This window comes from Podarcis gaigeae (assembly GCF_964106915.1).
Source record: "Podarcis gaigeae genome assembly, chromosome: 3".
NCBI classification, from domain to species: domain Eukaryota; kingdom Metazoa; phylum Chordata; class Lepidosauria; order Squamata; family Lacertidae; genus Podarcis; species Podarcis gaigeae.
The window spans coordinates 9,884,066-9,900,412 of record NC_139680.1 but is presented as its reverse complement, the minus strand read 5'-3'; the positions used below and the strand labels follow the sequence as shown (position 1 = coordinate 9,900,412).

Sequence of the window (16,347 nt, the reverse complement as noted above, 5' to 3'; positions counted from 1 at the left end):
CCCACTCATTTTTCAAACCAACATAGTCAGGGCTTCTTTCCCTTTTTTGCTTTCCATTTGAAGTTGTGGAAACGTATAAATTTCCTATTTACCTCAAAATAGCTTTCGTTTTGAATAGATGTGGGATATTTAAAAAACAACAACAACCGAGCATGTAATGTACTGAGCCTGGATCCTAGAACAATAGGCAGGTAGGATCCTAAAAAGCAGCAACCTGATTGGCCTGCAGGAGCCGCCCAATCCGGCTCCAGGAGGGGAACTGAATTAGCCAATCACACGGGACCCATTTTGTAAATAATATATATATAGCCAGAGGTTTTGGAGGAAAGGACTCACTCAATGTTTACCGTGAGCTGAAATAAAGAGCATGAAATCAACACTCAACTCTGAATATATTTCAGAGCATCTCGTTGTTATTAACAGAGATCCAGAGGTGTTGATGTGGTAAGGGCACTTATTTATTATTTAAAGCAGCATCTTGTATATCTGCAGTTCTCTGTGACCTTGAAAGAAGACGATAAGAAGGCCTTCCATTTGCCATCATCTCACAGTGATTACCTTACCTGAGATCAGCAGGAAGCAATCCTCAGGTTGGCAGCAGCCTGCGCCCAAGTGATTGAAAAAAACTAGCTGAAAAACCTCTAAACATCAGAGTAAAAAGGGTACACTGGGGCTTAGCTATGTTGACAGTGTAAAACAGTTGCACAGCCTTGAAGGACAAGGCCTATTCATCTTAAGCAATGGCTTCAAGAATAGGCTTGCTCTTTTTGGATTCCACTTACTCTAGCTCCACAGTCATGCTCATGTGCCACTCTGTACAAGATTTGGCTTTTGATACAATACAATCAATGCTGGGTTTGGGCCAAATTCTTGATATGTGCCCATAGTCACACCCATAACAATTCGTAGCGGCTGGGAGCCAACATAGGCGAGACTTTCCCACCACCACACGCCAAAATGGTCTTACTATACTATACTAAAAATGGTCTTACTATTGCTAAAAGAATAAGTAATAAACCCAATAAAACAAATTGACTACCAAAAAACACAGAGGGAAGAGCAGTCTTGAGTAGTGTTCGATGTTGCCTGGATTTTGAATTGTGAAGTAGCTGACAACCCTGCGCATTTTGTTCCTCAAAAGAAACCGAATTTTGTCCTTTGGTTTCATAGTCGAACCATTGTGGGCGATATTATCGATGGCACTGAAGTTGATCTTATGATTGTAGCTGGTGACAGATGTGGAAAAGATACTGGTGACATCTTCCGTTTCTCTGGTAACCTCATTTGTAGAAGCCTAAAATAAGAAAAAGTTACTAATAAACATTTGGGCCATATCACTATTTCATAACCAACGCACCAAAACCAAGTACAAGGAAATATAACTGCAGAGGGCAGAAGTTCACCGTGACTCTGTTGCCAACATACCATTAGTCTGGGATGTTAGAAGAATAAATAAATCCCTGGAAGTCTTTAGCAAAAGCCTAATTCTTGTTTACTGATGCTAGACCCTGAGGGACCAAAATTTAATATCCTGTCTAGGAACTTGGTGAACACACCCTTTGATGGCTTACAGGTGGTGGTGATTTTTGAAGTAAGTTTCCAGCCCCAATACAAAGTGATTTCCCCTCACTACTGCAGTGCCAACACTCAGAGAAACCATGCCACCATCTAGGAGATACCATATTTTCCTGTGTATAACACCCCCTCCCCCGTGTATAAGATGCCCCCTATTTGGGGGGACTGTAATTTAAGAAAAAATAGGGACGCGGGTGGCGCTGTGGGTTAAACCACAGAGCCTAGGGCTTGCTGATCAGAGGGTCGACAGTTTGAATCCCTGCAACGGGGTGAGCTCCCGTTGCTCGGTCCCTGCTCCTGGCAGCCTAGCAGTTCGAAAGCATGTCAAACTGCAAGTAGATAAATAGGTACTGCTCTGGCGGGAAGGTAAACGGCATTTCCGTGCGTTGCTCTGGTTTGTCAGGAGCGGCTTAGTCATGCTGGCCACATGACCCGGAAGCTGTACGCCGGCTCCCTCGGCCAGTAAAGCGAGATGAGCACCACAACCCCAGAATCGGTCACGACTGGACCTAATGGTCAGGGGTCCCTTTACCTTTACTGTTTGAATGTTGTGATGATGATGCATATTTCTTGTGTTGTGAACTGCTTTGGGTATATGTATAGGGGAAAGTGGCCTACAAGCTAAATAAATAAATATTTTTGTATACCTTTTGTGATGCGATATAGTGAGCTACTGCATATTCTACCAAGGCACCAAATATGAAGGTGAAGCAGATGCCCAGGTAAACATCAATGGCTTTTATGAAACCGTTGGTCTTCGTCACAGCGTTTCGTGAGCCCATCATCAGAGTTGTCATTGACAGCACAGTTGTTACTCCTGCAGGGTGGGAGGGAGGAAGGAACACTTTAATCAAAAGAAAAGCACAGGGCTGGCCAAAGATGGTGGTCCCCCTCTCATTTCACATATCAAATCTGACTGGCCTTAACAGCTGAATCCTACTTCAACAATGTTGATGGGACACATCTGAAGGCAGCAGGCTAGCTGCTCTGGCTTCCAACAGGTGAGGCACTCAAGAAGAAGAAGAGTTTGGATTTGATATCCCGCTTTATCACTATCCGAAGGAGTCTCAAAGCGGCTAACATTCTCCTTTCCCTTCCTCCCCCACAACAAACACTCTGTGAGGTGAGTGAGGCTGAGAGACTTCAGAGAAGTGTGACTGGCCCAAGGTCACCCAGCAGCTGCATGTGGAGGAGCGGGGAAGCGAACCCGGTTCACCAGATTAGCAGTCTACCGCTCTTAACCACTACACCACGCTGGAATGACTTTGTGGCTGCTGCCAAGTAAAGGTACCTATACCTTACCTTAGCATGGCAGCAGAAGAACTGGGGGAGCACTGAAGTCTCACCATTTTCTTTCTGGGTCCACATGCATTTGCTCATTCTTGCTAAGCCATGGTGCTCTACCACTGAGCTATAGCCCTTCCTCATCCAATTCCCTCAGTTTAGGATGTCAACTAAGCTACAGCTAATTTTAAAGGACTGATCCCCTTCTAAAGAGCTCGTGCATTCCTGAAGGCAATTTGAAAAACACATGGCTGGCATGCAATAATATTCAAAGTCTGAAAGCACATTCAGAGTTAATTTGTATTTTCCATCTGACAGTATTTGATAGATGCTCTTCAAATTAGCATTTGACAGGTGACAGTGGTTAACACGTCAAGTGTTTGTGATGATTTATCTCAGCTTTAGAAACTTGGGTACCACAACATTTCAGTTTTTACATTCAGCATAGCTTGTAGCACTGCATAAACAACAGGTGCTTGTGTTCTCTTGCTCTCTCCCCCATCCACTGCAGGAAGTATCCTACTTCAGAGAACAGCTCACCAATACATGTTCTTGCCGGAACGGAATCCAGAGTGATCCAGAAAGAAACCCAAGACAATATGACAAGGAGGGTGGATGGCACATATGTCTCCAGAATGAAATAGAGGATATTTCTCTTGAGTTCAAACTGCAACACTAGTCTTGGGTAACTGCCTAGTTGGAGAAAGAAAACACATCCTACAATGAAAAGAAACCATCCACAGAGAGAAGGCAATCCTACGCCAAGTTTTATTCAATGGATGCAGATTTTTGACAAAGTAGAGAAGAGAGCCATCATATTACTGGCCAGAAGACAGGTCTGGCATCAGAAATGAGTCTCTTTCAACTCTACAACTCTATGAATCTACAGTGGTACCTCAGGTTAAGTACTTAATTCATTCTGGAGGTCCGTTCTTAACCTGAAACTGTTCTTAACCTGAGGTACCACTTTAGCTAATGGGGCCTCCTGCTGCCGCCACACGATTTCTGTTCTCATCCTGAAGCAAAGTTCTTAACCCGAGGTACTATTTCTGGGTTAGCGGAGTCTGTAACCTGAAGCGTCTGTAACCCAAGGTACCCACCGTATAGTTCTATGATCACATCTCCAAAGCTCTCAAAATCAGAGAAAGGTTCATGGGGGGACCTGGACCATTCAGAATAGCCAACGTTTGTGAGCCATATTTGTTTACGTCTCTGCTTCTTCAGCTTTCGTTACCTGTTTCCTGGTGAGACATTGTTACAAGGCTGTAATAGTGCTCCACTGTGTACTGAGAAAGTCGCAGGTTCTCAAGGCCGTGGACCGAATCGTTTCCCCTCAACCAAGTGTACAGTACATCGTTTTCATCATATCCCCCTGCAGGCAATATATTAAGAAAGCATCAAGAGGTAACTGGACAACCAATTGAGTAAGTAGCTGAATGTTTTGCCCCTACATCCTGCACTGGACTCTTGGAATTCCCATAGGAGTTCTTGGTTTCCGGAGCCCATTTTAATGCTCTCCCTTCAGCACTACTAGAGGGCAGATATCATGACATCCCAGCTGAACAAAGATTATGTCCATGCAACTCTAATGAGATTGAATCCATTGGGCACATTCTTCTCTATTGGGCCCGTTGTATTGTGTACCATTGTACTGTAATACCTGAAGAGAGCTAATTTTACCGTTATTAAGGAAATTACCTGGCCGCTCAGAGGAATCTTACGTTAAATACCTTCTTGCTCATAAAGATCTGGATATCATCAGGCCTGTTGCGAAATTCTGTTTTATAGCAACGAGGACAAGACAGGCTGTGGTGACAGTGATGGCCAGAGAATGAGTACTGATTTTAATTTCTGGAATACAGGTTTTAGCTGAAGGAGTATTATTTTTAATGTAAATAAGTTTAGAGGGAAATTTTAATTACATCCGCTTCTTTATGCGGTTGTGGCGTATGTTGTTGTTGTTGTTGTTGTTGTTGTTAACTTTGCTGTCTGGTCTTTGACTGCAATAAAGATTGATTGATTGTATACACACCATATATTCAAAGCACATCTGACACATAGAATCCTGGGGACCATTGTTTGTCAAAGGTGCTGGAAACTGTTGCTCTGTGAGGCGTTAAATACAGTTTCCAGGATTCTTGAGGATGGATACAAACTGATATAAAACCATCAAAACATTCCAAAGACCATATTGAGAGATAGAAATATATAGGTGAACTTTGCATCTTAATTACGCACTTTGGATTTGATGGATGTCATAGGGTCTCCTGGGTTTGACCCCTGGGTCAATCATCCAGCAGACGAGTTGGTTGATATAGGTTATAACCCAATGAGTAAACCAAACCTCTTACACCTGTAATTGATGAGGTGGCGTCCTAATTTGAACCCTACAATGGTGTCCTGAGTGGCTGGGCAGTGGGCCACAGCACCTGGGCATGCAACATCTGAAGAGACACAGATTCCCCTCTCTACTCTCAGCATTAGGTAAAGGTAAAGGGACCCCTGACCATTAGGTCCAGTCGCGGACGACCCTGGGGTTGCGGCGCTCACCTCACTTTATTGACCAAGGGAGCCGGCGTACAGCTTCCAGGTCATGTGGCCAGCATGACTAAGCCGCTTCTGACGAACCAGAGCAGCGCATGGAAAGCAGCGCACAGAGCAGTGGTACCTATTTATCTACTTGCACTTTGACGTGCTTTTGAACTGCTAGGTTGGCAGGAGCAGGGACCGAGCAATGGGAGCTCACCCCATCGCGGGGATTCAAACCGCCGACCTCCTAATCTGCAAGTCCTAGGCTCTGTGGTTTAACCCACAGCGCCACCAGCGTCCCCTTACTCTCAGCATTACAAGACTGGTTATTTGAGTCTATCCCCCACTGTTGACAATGCTAAGGAAGCTTTGGATGAGTGAGGTCTCTTGTAAGTAAAGATTGCCATTTCATCAGCAGCATGGATGTAAGTTCATCCCAACAGAAATTATGAGCCATTTCCCCCTATAAACGGAAGGTACTGCAAATACAAAGAGTTATACAACTCTCCTAAAATCAGATTGCTTTCATAAACAAGCCGATAACGTTTTCATCGGCCCAGCTATTTAATTAAAGATCTGTCACGCAGTAAAAATGGAAACACTGATATTTACCAGTTTGCCTTCACAGCAAAGAGCGAGAAATTGTGTTTTCCACTAGAAACAAATGACGGGAATCTTGCAACAGATATTACACAGAATCTGCCGATTCCCCAGGTACAAATCATCCAAATATGACTTTTCAAAGTTTGCGCCCAGTTTGTAATAATAACTGCCGTTACTAAGGGAAACTTTATAATAAATGACTAATTGTTCTTAATTCATCTGGCATATATTTAAATAGCATTAATTCCAGGCATTTATCCTAATGACATCTCCAGTTGGCAATGTGCATGTAATTTCATAAGAATAATATGGCACAGGAGCTTGACATAGGACCCAATTACTCTCTTTCTCTCTTTTTAAGGCTAAACCCAGCTACATTTTAAAACAAGAGGCTAATCATTATTATTTCTGTGCATTGTAATAAAGTTAATCATGGCAAACTAATATGATTTTAATGTGAAAATAATAGGCCCTTCCATAGGAACTCCACTCAAGTAGCTGGCAAGTAAAACCTGGTCTTAAAATAATGAGATTTTAGACATTACTTGAATTGGTAACCACGATGAACAAAGAGTCTTCAAGATGTTCAGTCGTTGCAAGCACCCAAATTGTTCTGGTTCTTCTTACCCCCATGAGTGGCAAAAGCCCATGACTCCTTAAATCAGGTATTTCAAACTGTGTGCAAGGGCACAGTAGCATGTCACACACAAGAGAACAGTTTGTGTGCCCTGATAAATAAATCTATTAAATAAGAAAGGTTACCATGTGCACAGACAGGAAGATGCTTTATCCAATAGACCAGACCTTTTAGCAACTGCTAAATCTTACTCAAATGTGATGATGGAAAAAACCCCTCCCTGAAGGGTCTTTCCTTCAGGAAATCCTCAGACAGATTCACTACCTTCTGAAGGAGACTCCGAAGGAGTCTCAAAGCGGTTAACATTCTCCTTTCCCTTCTTCCCCCACAGCAAACACTCTATGAGGTGAGTGAGGCTGAGAGACTTCAGAGAAGTGTGACTGGCCCAAGGTCACCCAGCAGCTGCATGTGGTGGAGCAGGGAAGCGAACCTGGTCCACCAGATTACAAGTCCACCGCTCTTAACCACTACACCACACTGGCTCAAGGAAGGGGGTCAATCATAGGCCTTCCAAGATGCTGAGGCCCACGTAGCTGCCTGCGGGTGCTGTGTGGATCCACCAGCTCGTGACTATTGACTCCAGGCCACAACTTACAGCATCTTTGCTTGCTTTTCTGAGATTGGGAAACACTGCATATGTCCTTATGCTCGCAGAACAGCTTCTCAGCTCCTTCCTTCCTTCCAACAGCAGCTCCCTGGAGCCCCAACCCCAGAACAGAACGCCCTGAGGCTCAAGAGGCTACTGCAAATAACACCTCTTCCTCAGTGTCTGTGTGAAAGTGCTTTCCACTTACACATCAGATTTGGACCATAGGCAACTGTCTGATTGGTGGCAGTAAGCTGTAGATGGACTTCCCAAATAAAAAATGAGGTGAAAATGAAAAGTGAGATCAGCTCTCCATGCATATTTGTTGGTGAGGGAAATGTTCGTTTCCGAGCACAATTCAAAGTGTTGGTGCTGACCTTTAAAGCCCTAAACGGCCTCGGTCCTGTATACCTGAAGGAGCGTCTCCACCCCCATCGTTCAGCCCAGACACTGAGATCCAGTGCCGAGGGCCTTCTGGCGGTTCCCTCATTGCAAGAAGTAAGGTTACAGGGAACCAGACAGAGGGCCTTCTCGGCAGTGGCGCTTGCCCTGTGGAACACCCTCCCTTCAGATGTCAAGGAAATAAGCAGCTATCTTCTCTTTAAAAGACATCTGAAGGCAGCCCTGTTCAGGGAAGTTTTTAATATTTAACGCTGTATTGTTTTTAATACTTGATTGGGAGCCGCCCAGAGTGGCTGGGGAGACTCAGCCAGATGGGTGGGGTATAAATAATAAATTATTATTATTATTATTATTATTATTATTATTATTATTATTATTACTACTATTATTACTATTATTATTATTATACTATGGAACAAGCCTGTCGGCTTGAAAGCAGAATGTCTAGAAAAGTCAGTGGGTCAAGTAAGGTCCTTCTGAATGCCAGGATGTGCATGTGAAGCCCGTGTTGACCCCACAGTGATTTTTTTGACCTGTCCTCTGCGTTCTTTAGCTATTTGCTCGATAGCCCAGACTTTCCCCTCATCAATTCTACAGCAAGCCATAGTGGTCATTGACTACGCTTCCTGGTCATATATTTACACAACCAGATTTCTGGAAACAACAAAGGGTGCTTTATACTGAGATATGACCCTAGTTAAACCCATCATTCAACCTGAGGTAGCAAAGAGGTCAAGTTCTTATAAGAATGCTTGCATTGTATGCTCCCATGCATTCCTTGATTCAGTTCTCACTAGTGGCAATGGAAGTGTCTAAGCAAGTGCAGTTCAGGCCTATGTATGCTTAGGTAAAGGTAAAGGGACCCCTGACCATTAGGTCCAGTCGCGGACGACTCTGGGGCTGCGGCGCTCATCTTCCTTTATTGGCCAAGGGAGCTGGCATACAGCTTTCGGGTCATGTGGCCAGCATGACTAAGCCGCTTCTGACGAACCGGAGCAGCACACGGAAACGCCATTTACCTTCCCGCCAGAGTGGTACCTAACTATCTACTTGCACTTTGACGTGCTTTCAAACTGCTAGGTTGGCAGGAGCAGGGACCGAGCAACGGGAGCACACCCCATCGCGGGGATTCGAACCGCCGACCTTCTGATCGGCAAGCCCTAGGCTCTGGGGTTTAACCCACAGTGCCACCTGTGTCTGTATATGCTTACTCAGATGTGAATCCTATGGAGCTCAATGTGGCTTGTTCCCTACTGGCTAGTAAGTATGCTTAGAATTCCATATTTATTAAATGTACTGTGAAAACACAACTTTTCTGAGTTACAGAAAAGACACACAGAGAGAATGCAACTGGAGGCCTATTTAAATAGAAAATAATTGTATTCCATACAGTAAAGTGGCCTAGCTATTGAAAATGAGACAGTGGCCACAGCTTGTGTGGGGTGGCAATTATCCAGTTGGCAATCAGATTCAAACCTGCTCCCTAAATTGGTTTGCTCTGTTAATAAATGACAGAGCAGAGAGAAAAGGCAAGTTCAAATGATTAGGAGCAAATTCGCCTTGCCTGTTTTGTGTGCTGTGTGACAGTCTCATGTTTTTAAAAGAACCTCATCCCATGTAGGGCAAGGGAAGAGACACTGTGTGGTCTGTCCATAAATCTTGCACATGTATTTCCAAAACTGTCCCAGGGTGAAGAAGATAGACATTGTAAAAGGTCGGTAGGGAAGCTGTGCCCTACAGATGGTTCTTGGACTCCCTTTCCCATCAACCTGAGCCAGCATGGCCAATAATCACAGACGATGGGAAGTGTCATCCAGAAGCAACTGGAGGACCACAGGTTCCCCCAGTTCAGTAGCACCCGCCCTGTGGAATGCCCTCCCATCAGATGTCAAAGAGATAAACAACTACCTGACATTTAGAAGACATATGAAGGCAGCCCTGTTCAGGGAAGTTTCTAATGTGTGACATTTTAATGTATTTTTAATCTCTGTTGGAAGCTGCCCAGAGTGGCTGGGGAAACCCAGCCAGCTGGGCGGGGTACAAATAATAAATTGTTGTTGTTCTTGTTGTTGTTGTTGTTGTTATGCTTGTAAAGAGAACCAAGGAAGGGGAGGAGGGAAGTCTGAACAACTACAACTATGTATGTAATTGTGTTTGATAATTATTGGTGGCAATTTGAAAAACTGAAGACTGAAATGTATTAAAAGAAAGAAAATTTTTAAACCCCAAACAACATTGGGATCAGTATCATGTATAACTGCCCCAATATCATGAGTACAAACTATAAGGTTTTCGGCAAAGGCCCATGAGTACAAACTATAAGGTTTTCGGCAAAGTCTAGAATCTACAAATGCCAAGTGTTCTACACCTATGGATTTTTTTTTCCATTCTTCTGGTTTCAGAATATATATTGTGAATTTTCTCACCAGCCCATTTAAAATTAGCATGATTACTGGAAGATTAGGCGCAGCTGTTTACTTTTTGAAATGGCTCTACATTTGAAAGGGGCAGGTGGAAAATTTCATGAGCTCCAAGACAGAAATGAAATGTTTGAACTGGTCACCTAAATATGAAGAAACAAATTCAAGAGCAGTCGGGGCCGGGATAGTTTCATCTTCTTGTAGAATGTGATACTTACAGCTTTCCATCTGCAGTTTACAGGTCTGCGTATCCAGGGGATATTTTGACAGGTCCATGTTACACGCAACTGTGGTAGTGATTCTGCAAAAAGAGAAAGTGATGTGAAGGCATCAATGAGGAACGGCCTGTATTTTCCATAGCAGTCCACAGGTGGCAATGTTTCTGCTTCGAAGAATAAATAACTGTTAAAACTAGCACTGAAGCTGCAGCCTGGACTTCCCTTTAGTTCAGATTGGCAGCTCTGGATCATTCCACTTATGGAAACAGGATAATGTAAGTTACAGATAGGTAGCCGTGTTGGTCTGCCATAGTCAAAACAAAAAAATTCCTTCCAGTAGCACCTTAAAGACCAACTAAGTCAGTTCTTGGTATGAGCTTTCGTGTGAATGCACACTTCTTCAGATACACTGAAACAGAAGTTTCCAGACCCTTCTATATAGTGAGAAGTTGGGGAGGGGTATTACTCAGAAGGGTGGTGGGAATGGGTGATTGGCAGATAACTGTGATGAGCCTGTTGACGACTCTTAACGACTGCAATAGGTCTTACAAGAAGAAGCAAGGGGTGAAAAGGTGAAAAATGGCTTTGTCATGTATAATGAGATAAGAATCCAAGGTCTTTGTTCAGGCCAGGTTTCTCCATGGTTTTAAGTTTGGTGATAAGTTGTAATTCAGCAGCTTCTCTTTCCAGTCTATTTCTGAAATTCCTTTGTAGTAAAACAGCTACTTTGAGATCTTGTATAGAATGTCCTGGGAGATTGAAGTGTTCTCCTACTGGTTTCTCTGTCTTTTGATTCCTGATGTCCGATTTATGTCCGTTTATTCTTTGGCGTAAGGATAATGTAAGACAGCTTTTGTGAACTTGGTGCTCCCCAGATGTTTCAACCTCCCTTCAGCCCCAGCCAGCAAGTCCAAAACATCTGGAGAGAACCAGGATCGCAAAGGCTGCTGTAAGGCTATGTGACATAATCTGCCTCGGCATCCTCTGCTAGGCCAAAATGTAAAAAAATATGTTGCTCAGCAGAACACCACAGAATTTGGGCCAGGTTATGCCATGGAAGTGAAAGCTGGACCATAAAGAAGGCTGATGGCTGAAGAATTGATGCTTTTGAATTATGGTGCTGGAGGAGACTCTTGAGAGTCCCATGGACTGCAAGAAGATCAAACCTCTCTATTCTGAAGGAAATCAGCCCTGAGTGCTCACTGGAAGGACAGATCCTGAATCTGAGGATCCAATACTTTGGCCACCTCATGAGAAGAGAAGGCTCCCTGGAAAAGACCCTGATGTTGGGAAAGATGGAGGGCACAAGGAGAAGGAGATAACAGAGGACGAGATGGTTGGACAGTGTTCTTGAAGCTACCAGCATGAGTTTGACCAAAGTGCGGAAGGCAGTGGAAGACAGGAGTGCCTGGTGTGCTCTGGTCCATGGGGTCACGAAGAGTCGGACACGACTAAACGATTAAACAACAACAACAACAATGCCAGTTTGAGCTGAATATTTGTGTGATGGCCATCATTCTGCAAAGCACATTCTCTCCTTTATATAAGAAGCAAGTGACTACTAAAGATTGTAGGATGTGGACTCAAATTCACCTACATCAAGTGCTATTCCTGGTTACATAAAAAGTTAAATCGCAAAAAAAAAAAAAATTATATAACACTCAAACCACTTAACATGTATGTGTAGTCTTGCTTTAATCCACGTGTGTCCAAAGTCGGTTTAATCCAGTCCCTGGGGCAGTTTATTTCCTGGGGTAAAATCCCAAAAAAACCTAAACCTCAACAACTAAAATCCTCAACAACTTCACTTCATCAAATCTGGTCCTCTTTGAAAATAGTTTGGGCACAATCTTTACAACAACAGCCCCTCTCCTGTTCTGTTTACAATCAAGCCCGGGGTTTCCTAACCTTTTAGGGCATGCCGGCACCTTTAGAAATCTAAGAAACTGTCACAAAACACCCATTTCACAGAAGAAACTCAGAACCCAGAAACAACAAACAAAACACCAAAGCAAAAAAATTGCAGGCAAAAGGGGGCAAAATTGCACCCAAAACAAATGAAATGCCAAAATTTAAGGGGCAGGTATCTTTGGGGGCACCAAGGGGAGTGTCTGAGGGTACTGTCTGTGGGTACATTGCGCTGGGGACCCCAGAGCTGGCCAGATGCAGAGTTCTGAAAGATGCAAAAACTTGCATGCTATTTTATGGTATTTTTAAGGTAAAGGGACCCCTGACCATTAAGTCCAGTCGTGATCGACTCTGGGGTTGTGGTGCTCATCTCGCTTTACTGGCCGAGGGAGCCGGCGTACAGCTTCCGGGTCATGTGGCCAGCATGACTAAGCCACTTCTGGTGAACCAGAGCAGCGCACGGAAACGCTGTTTACCTTCCCGCCAGAGCGGTACCTATTTATCTACTTGCACTTTGACATGCTTTCGAACTGCTAGGTTGGCAGGAGCAGGGACTGAGCAACGGGAGCTCACCCCATTGTGGTGATTCGAACTGCTGACCTTCTGATCAGCAAGTCCTAGGCTCTGCGGTTTAACCCACAGCACCACCTGTGTCCCTGTGGTATTTTTGGTTGGCCCCTAAAAGGCTGTGTTATAGATGTTCAGTTGTGTACCTCATACATTCTTTTTATCCCATACTTTTTTCATTTAAAACAGCCGTCTCAATAGTTCTTTGATATTAGTCAGTACATTCCCTGTACCTAAGTTCTCTATTGCAGCATGTCAGTGTGTTATCAAAAGCATGTGATACCTGTGATGAGTGTTTAAAGAAAGGAAGGTACAGCTGTAGAAATAATGGAATAATGAAACAATGAATTATGATGAAATATGCAACTGACAAAACTATTTCCCCAGATATTCCCGACCCTCAGAATCTAATGGTGTCTCTTGGGCAGTGGCGTACCGTGGGTTGTCAGCACCCGGGGCAAAGCAAGTAATTTGCACCCCCTAACCCGTGGATTTGCGCCCCCTAACCCTAACCCCCAGATGTTGCGCCCGGTGCGGCCGGCCCCCCCCTGCACCCCCACGCTATGCCACTGCTCTTGGGCCTTGAATTCCTGACTGTTGCACCAGTCTGCAATCTTTCTGCTACTCAAGGGTAACAAAGGGTAGCAAAACAGTAGGAGCACATGCAAGACTTACCGCAAAGCATACAAGACGGTGCCGTTAGAGAACAGCCGTATAAGCCGATTCTCTGCTGTGACCTCATGCAAGAAAGACTTCTTAGACTCCACAATATACGTGTCAGGAACCCATAAGTATTTCACTAGCCGGGCATCCAGAGTGAAACTTTTGTTCCCCTGAAAAACCAGTCGAGGATCTGTCCAGCGTTGTCGCAAATATATTGTTGCCGTGTAGTCCTGGAAAAGAAGGCAGCCTATGAGCAGGCATTCAGGACTTTGCTGCATAGAAAAGGGAAACTCTAAGTTAGAGAGACTTTTGGCAGGTGGAGTTCAACTTCCTTATCCAAAGGGTGCGCTGAGCATATATTTATTGAATGTAGTCCCTCTGTCCTATAGGCATTTCTGAAATTTGCTCATCTTGATTCTTTTAGTTCTCCACACTGCTCTGTAATTCAGTACATTTTTTTGCTGTTTTACACTTAGTTAGTTATTTAAAAATAAATAAATAAATAAATAAATAAATAAATAAATAAATAAATAATAATTTATACCCTGTCCATCTGGGTTTCCCCAGCTACTCTGGGCAGCTCCCAACAGAATATTAAAAACACACAAAAATTCAAACATTAAAAACTTCCCTAAGCAGGGCTGCCTTCAGATGGCTTCTAAAAGTCTGATGCAATGGTACCTCGGGTTCCATACGCTTCAGGTTACATACGCTTCAGGTTACACACTTCGCTAACCTAGAAATAGTGCTTCAGGTTAAGAACTTTGCTTCAGGATAAGAACAGAAATCATGCTCCGGCGGCGCAGCGGCAACAGGAGACCCCATTAACTAAAGTGGTGCTTCAGGTTAAGAACAGTTTCAGGTTAAGTACTGGAACGAATTAAGTACTTAACCTGAGGTACCACTGTAGTTGTTTATTTCCTTGGCATCCGATGGGAGGGCGCCACTACCAAGAAGGCCCTCTTCCTAGTTCCCTGTAACTTTGATTCTCATAGTGAGGGAACCACCAGAAGGCCCTTGGAGCTGGAGCTCAGTGTCTGGGCAGAACGATGGGGGTGGAGACGCTCCTTCAGATATACTGGGCGAAGGCCGTTAAGGGCTTTAAAGGTCCAGTCTTCAAACTTTTCAGACTCAGGATCGACTTTTAACCCAAACACCCATCCATCTGGGGACCCATTTCTTAATCTTTTACCATATATTTGTGTAATGGTTCCTAAGGGGGTTGCTCGTGCGTAAGCAGATGCCTATCTCCCTGGCTGGGTGCAAACACTTGGCTGGGCTGCCAAAGTGAACCTCCTCTGTCCGGACAGCCACTTACCTGTGGCTGACTCAATCGCTGGCAGAATCCATGAGTGGGCATTTCTTAAACTTCTTCCAGCAAAGAAGTTCTTTGACGCCTAGTCTCCGCCTACCCTCTCTGCGCGGAAGCCTTCTGCGCAGGGAGGGCGTGGGCAACGGAGGACCCTTACTCTCCCCGCTGGTCCCTGGGAAGGAGTCATGGGACCGCCTCGCCACTTCCCCCACCTGCCCCCCTTCTCCACTGGTGCTACGCTGATTCTCTTCCCCAGAAGATGGGCTGCTTCTCCCGATCCCTGGACGCCCTCTGGAATCCCTCTGGCTTTCGCGCTCTCCCTCCAGTACTGATGGCAGTTCCCTAACAATTTGCACGGTGGGAGTGTTCCTGTTGCAACCCAACTTGGATGAGGCCACAACCCACCCACCCGTAGTTCCTTAACATAGCTTAAGTAGTTTAAATTCGCATCTGTTGCAGGTATGGCACTGTAGGTGTGTCTCTCGCCTGCCGCATCTGAACATCAGCCTTGTCCTCAGGTAATCATGGCAGGCAAAGTAGGATTCATTGCTCTCTGCATTCAGAATATCATGTTCCACTCTACTTCAGTGCTGGGTGAAAGGATTCCTTTTGTGTTGAGTGCATAGACTTTAACAGGCTTTGGAATGAAAGCTGTTAACCAAAAAAAGTCATCCCAAGACTTCATGTATATCATTTCTAGCTTTCAGATTTTATTCTCATGCTGTTAGGGGGGAAATTTCTCTACCTAAATGATTGAGATGGTGCACCATTATGCATTTCAAAGCAGTGAATTATTAATCTCAGCAATGAAGGTGAAAACCCCCGGGTCATTTGTAGTTCAATTATTTATCTAGCAAAAGAGTACATCTCTATAATGTTCTGCGTGAGACCTGAAAATGTGAGTGCTATAGTGATGAGAAGACTACTGTATGAAGATAATATTTCTTGATTAATAGCTTTGGGATACCTGGAAAGTTAGCTTCATGAAAGATTGGCTCAGCCTTTCACAGACTTCCTATGGGTTCCAAACCCCAGTAGACAGCAGCTTTCAACGGAGTTCTGCATTTAAATGGATACTAAAAAGCTGTGGTGTTCTATAGACCAATGACTTCGGACACCTATTTGTCATTCTCATCTCAGAGGTGCCTTATTTTCAAAAGATGCCTGTAGTGTCTCAAGTCTGGGCTTCTTTGTTTGTTTATTTTAACACCAGAGCAGCCCGCAAACAAAATACTATGACAACAATACAAGGAATTTAAAAGAAATAATCCATTTGCTAAAAACAGCATCGCCATAAACAGACACTGGGGATCGGGTAGCAGGGGCTAAAGGAGCATCCCCACGGGAGGAGTTCCAGAAATTTGGTGCCACCACTGACAAGACTCTGCTGCATGTACTCGTCATCCCATATGGCAGTGGGTAGCAGGAACACAACCTTCCAGATCTTAACAGGCAGGCAAAATCATGTAGGAACAGGTGGTCCTTTTGATACTTCAGGGCCAAACTGTACAGGACTTTGAAATTTGACAACTACCACATTCAGCTTTGCTAGAGGTCCACAAATTCTAGTGTTATTAGGGAAGCAGAAAAACTTTTCTCTAGCCACTTGCAGGATTTTATACACTTCTGAAGTGTAAACAGGT

At 44.2% G+C, this 16,347-nt stretch overlaps 1 protein-coding gene across 2 annotated transcripts in view; it reads right to left on the bottom strand.

Moving 5' to 3' along the window:
* Positions 1 to 436: 436 nt before the first annotated feature.
* GABRP (gamma-aminobutyric acid type A receptor subunit pi) overlaps positions 437 to 16,347 on the bottom strand; it is a 29,344-nt gene continuing 13,433 nt past the window's right edge. Inside the window, exons 1-7 of one of the 2 annotated variants that reach the window (XM_083730583.1) lie at positions 15,672 to 15,704; positions 13,405 to 13,622; positions 10,255 to 10,337; positions 4,094 to 4,231; positions 3,400 to 3,552; positions 2,223 to 2,392; positions 437 to 1,294 (exon numbers count right to left, since the gene is read on the bottom strand). In XM_083730583.1, coding sequence (XP_083586709.1) covers positions 998 to 1,294; positions 2,223 to 2,392; positions 3,400 to 3,552; positions 4,094 to 4,231; positions 10,255 to 10,337; positions 13,405 to 13,622; positions 15,672 to 15,689 — 1,077 coding nt within the window. In that variant the 5' untranslated portion in view covers positions 15,690 to 15,704 and the 3' untranslated portion in view covers positions 437 to 997. Of the gene's footprint in view, positions 1,295 to 2,222; positions 2,393 to 3,399; positions 3,553 to 4,093; positions 4,232 to 10,254; positions 10,338 to 13,404; positions 13,623 to 15,671; positions 15,705 to 16,347 lie in introns of those variants that run through there. The other variant, XM_083730582.1, reaches the window with a different exon arrangement.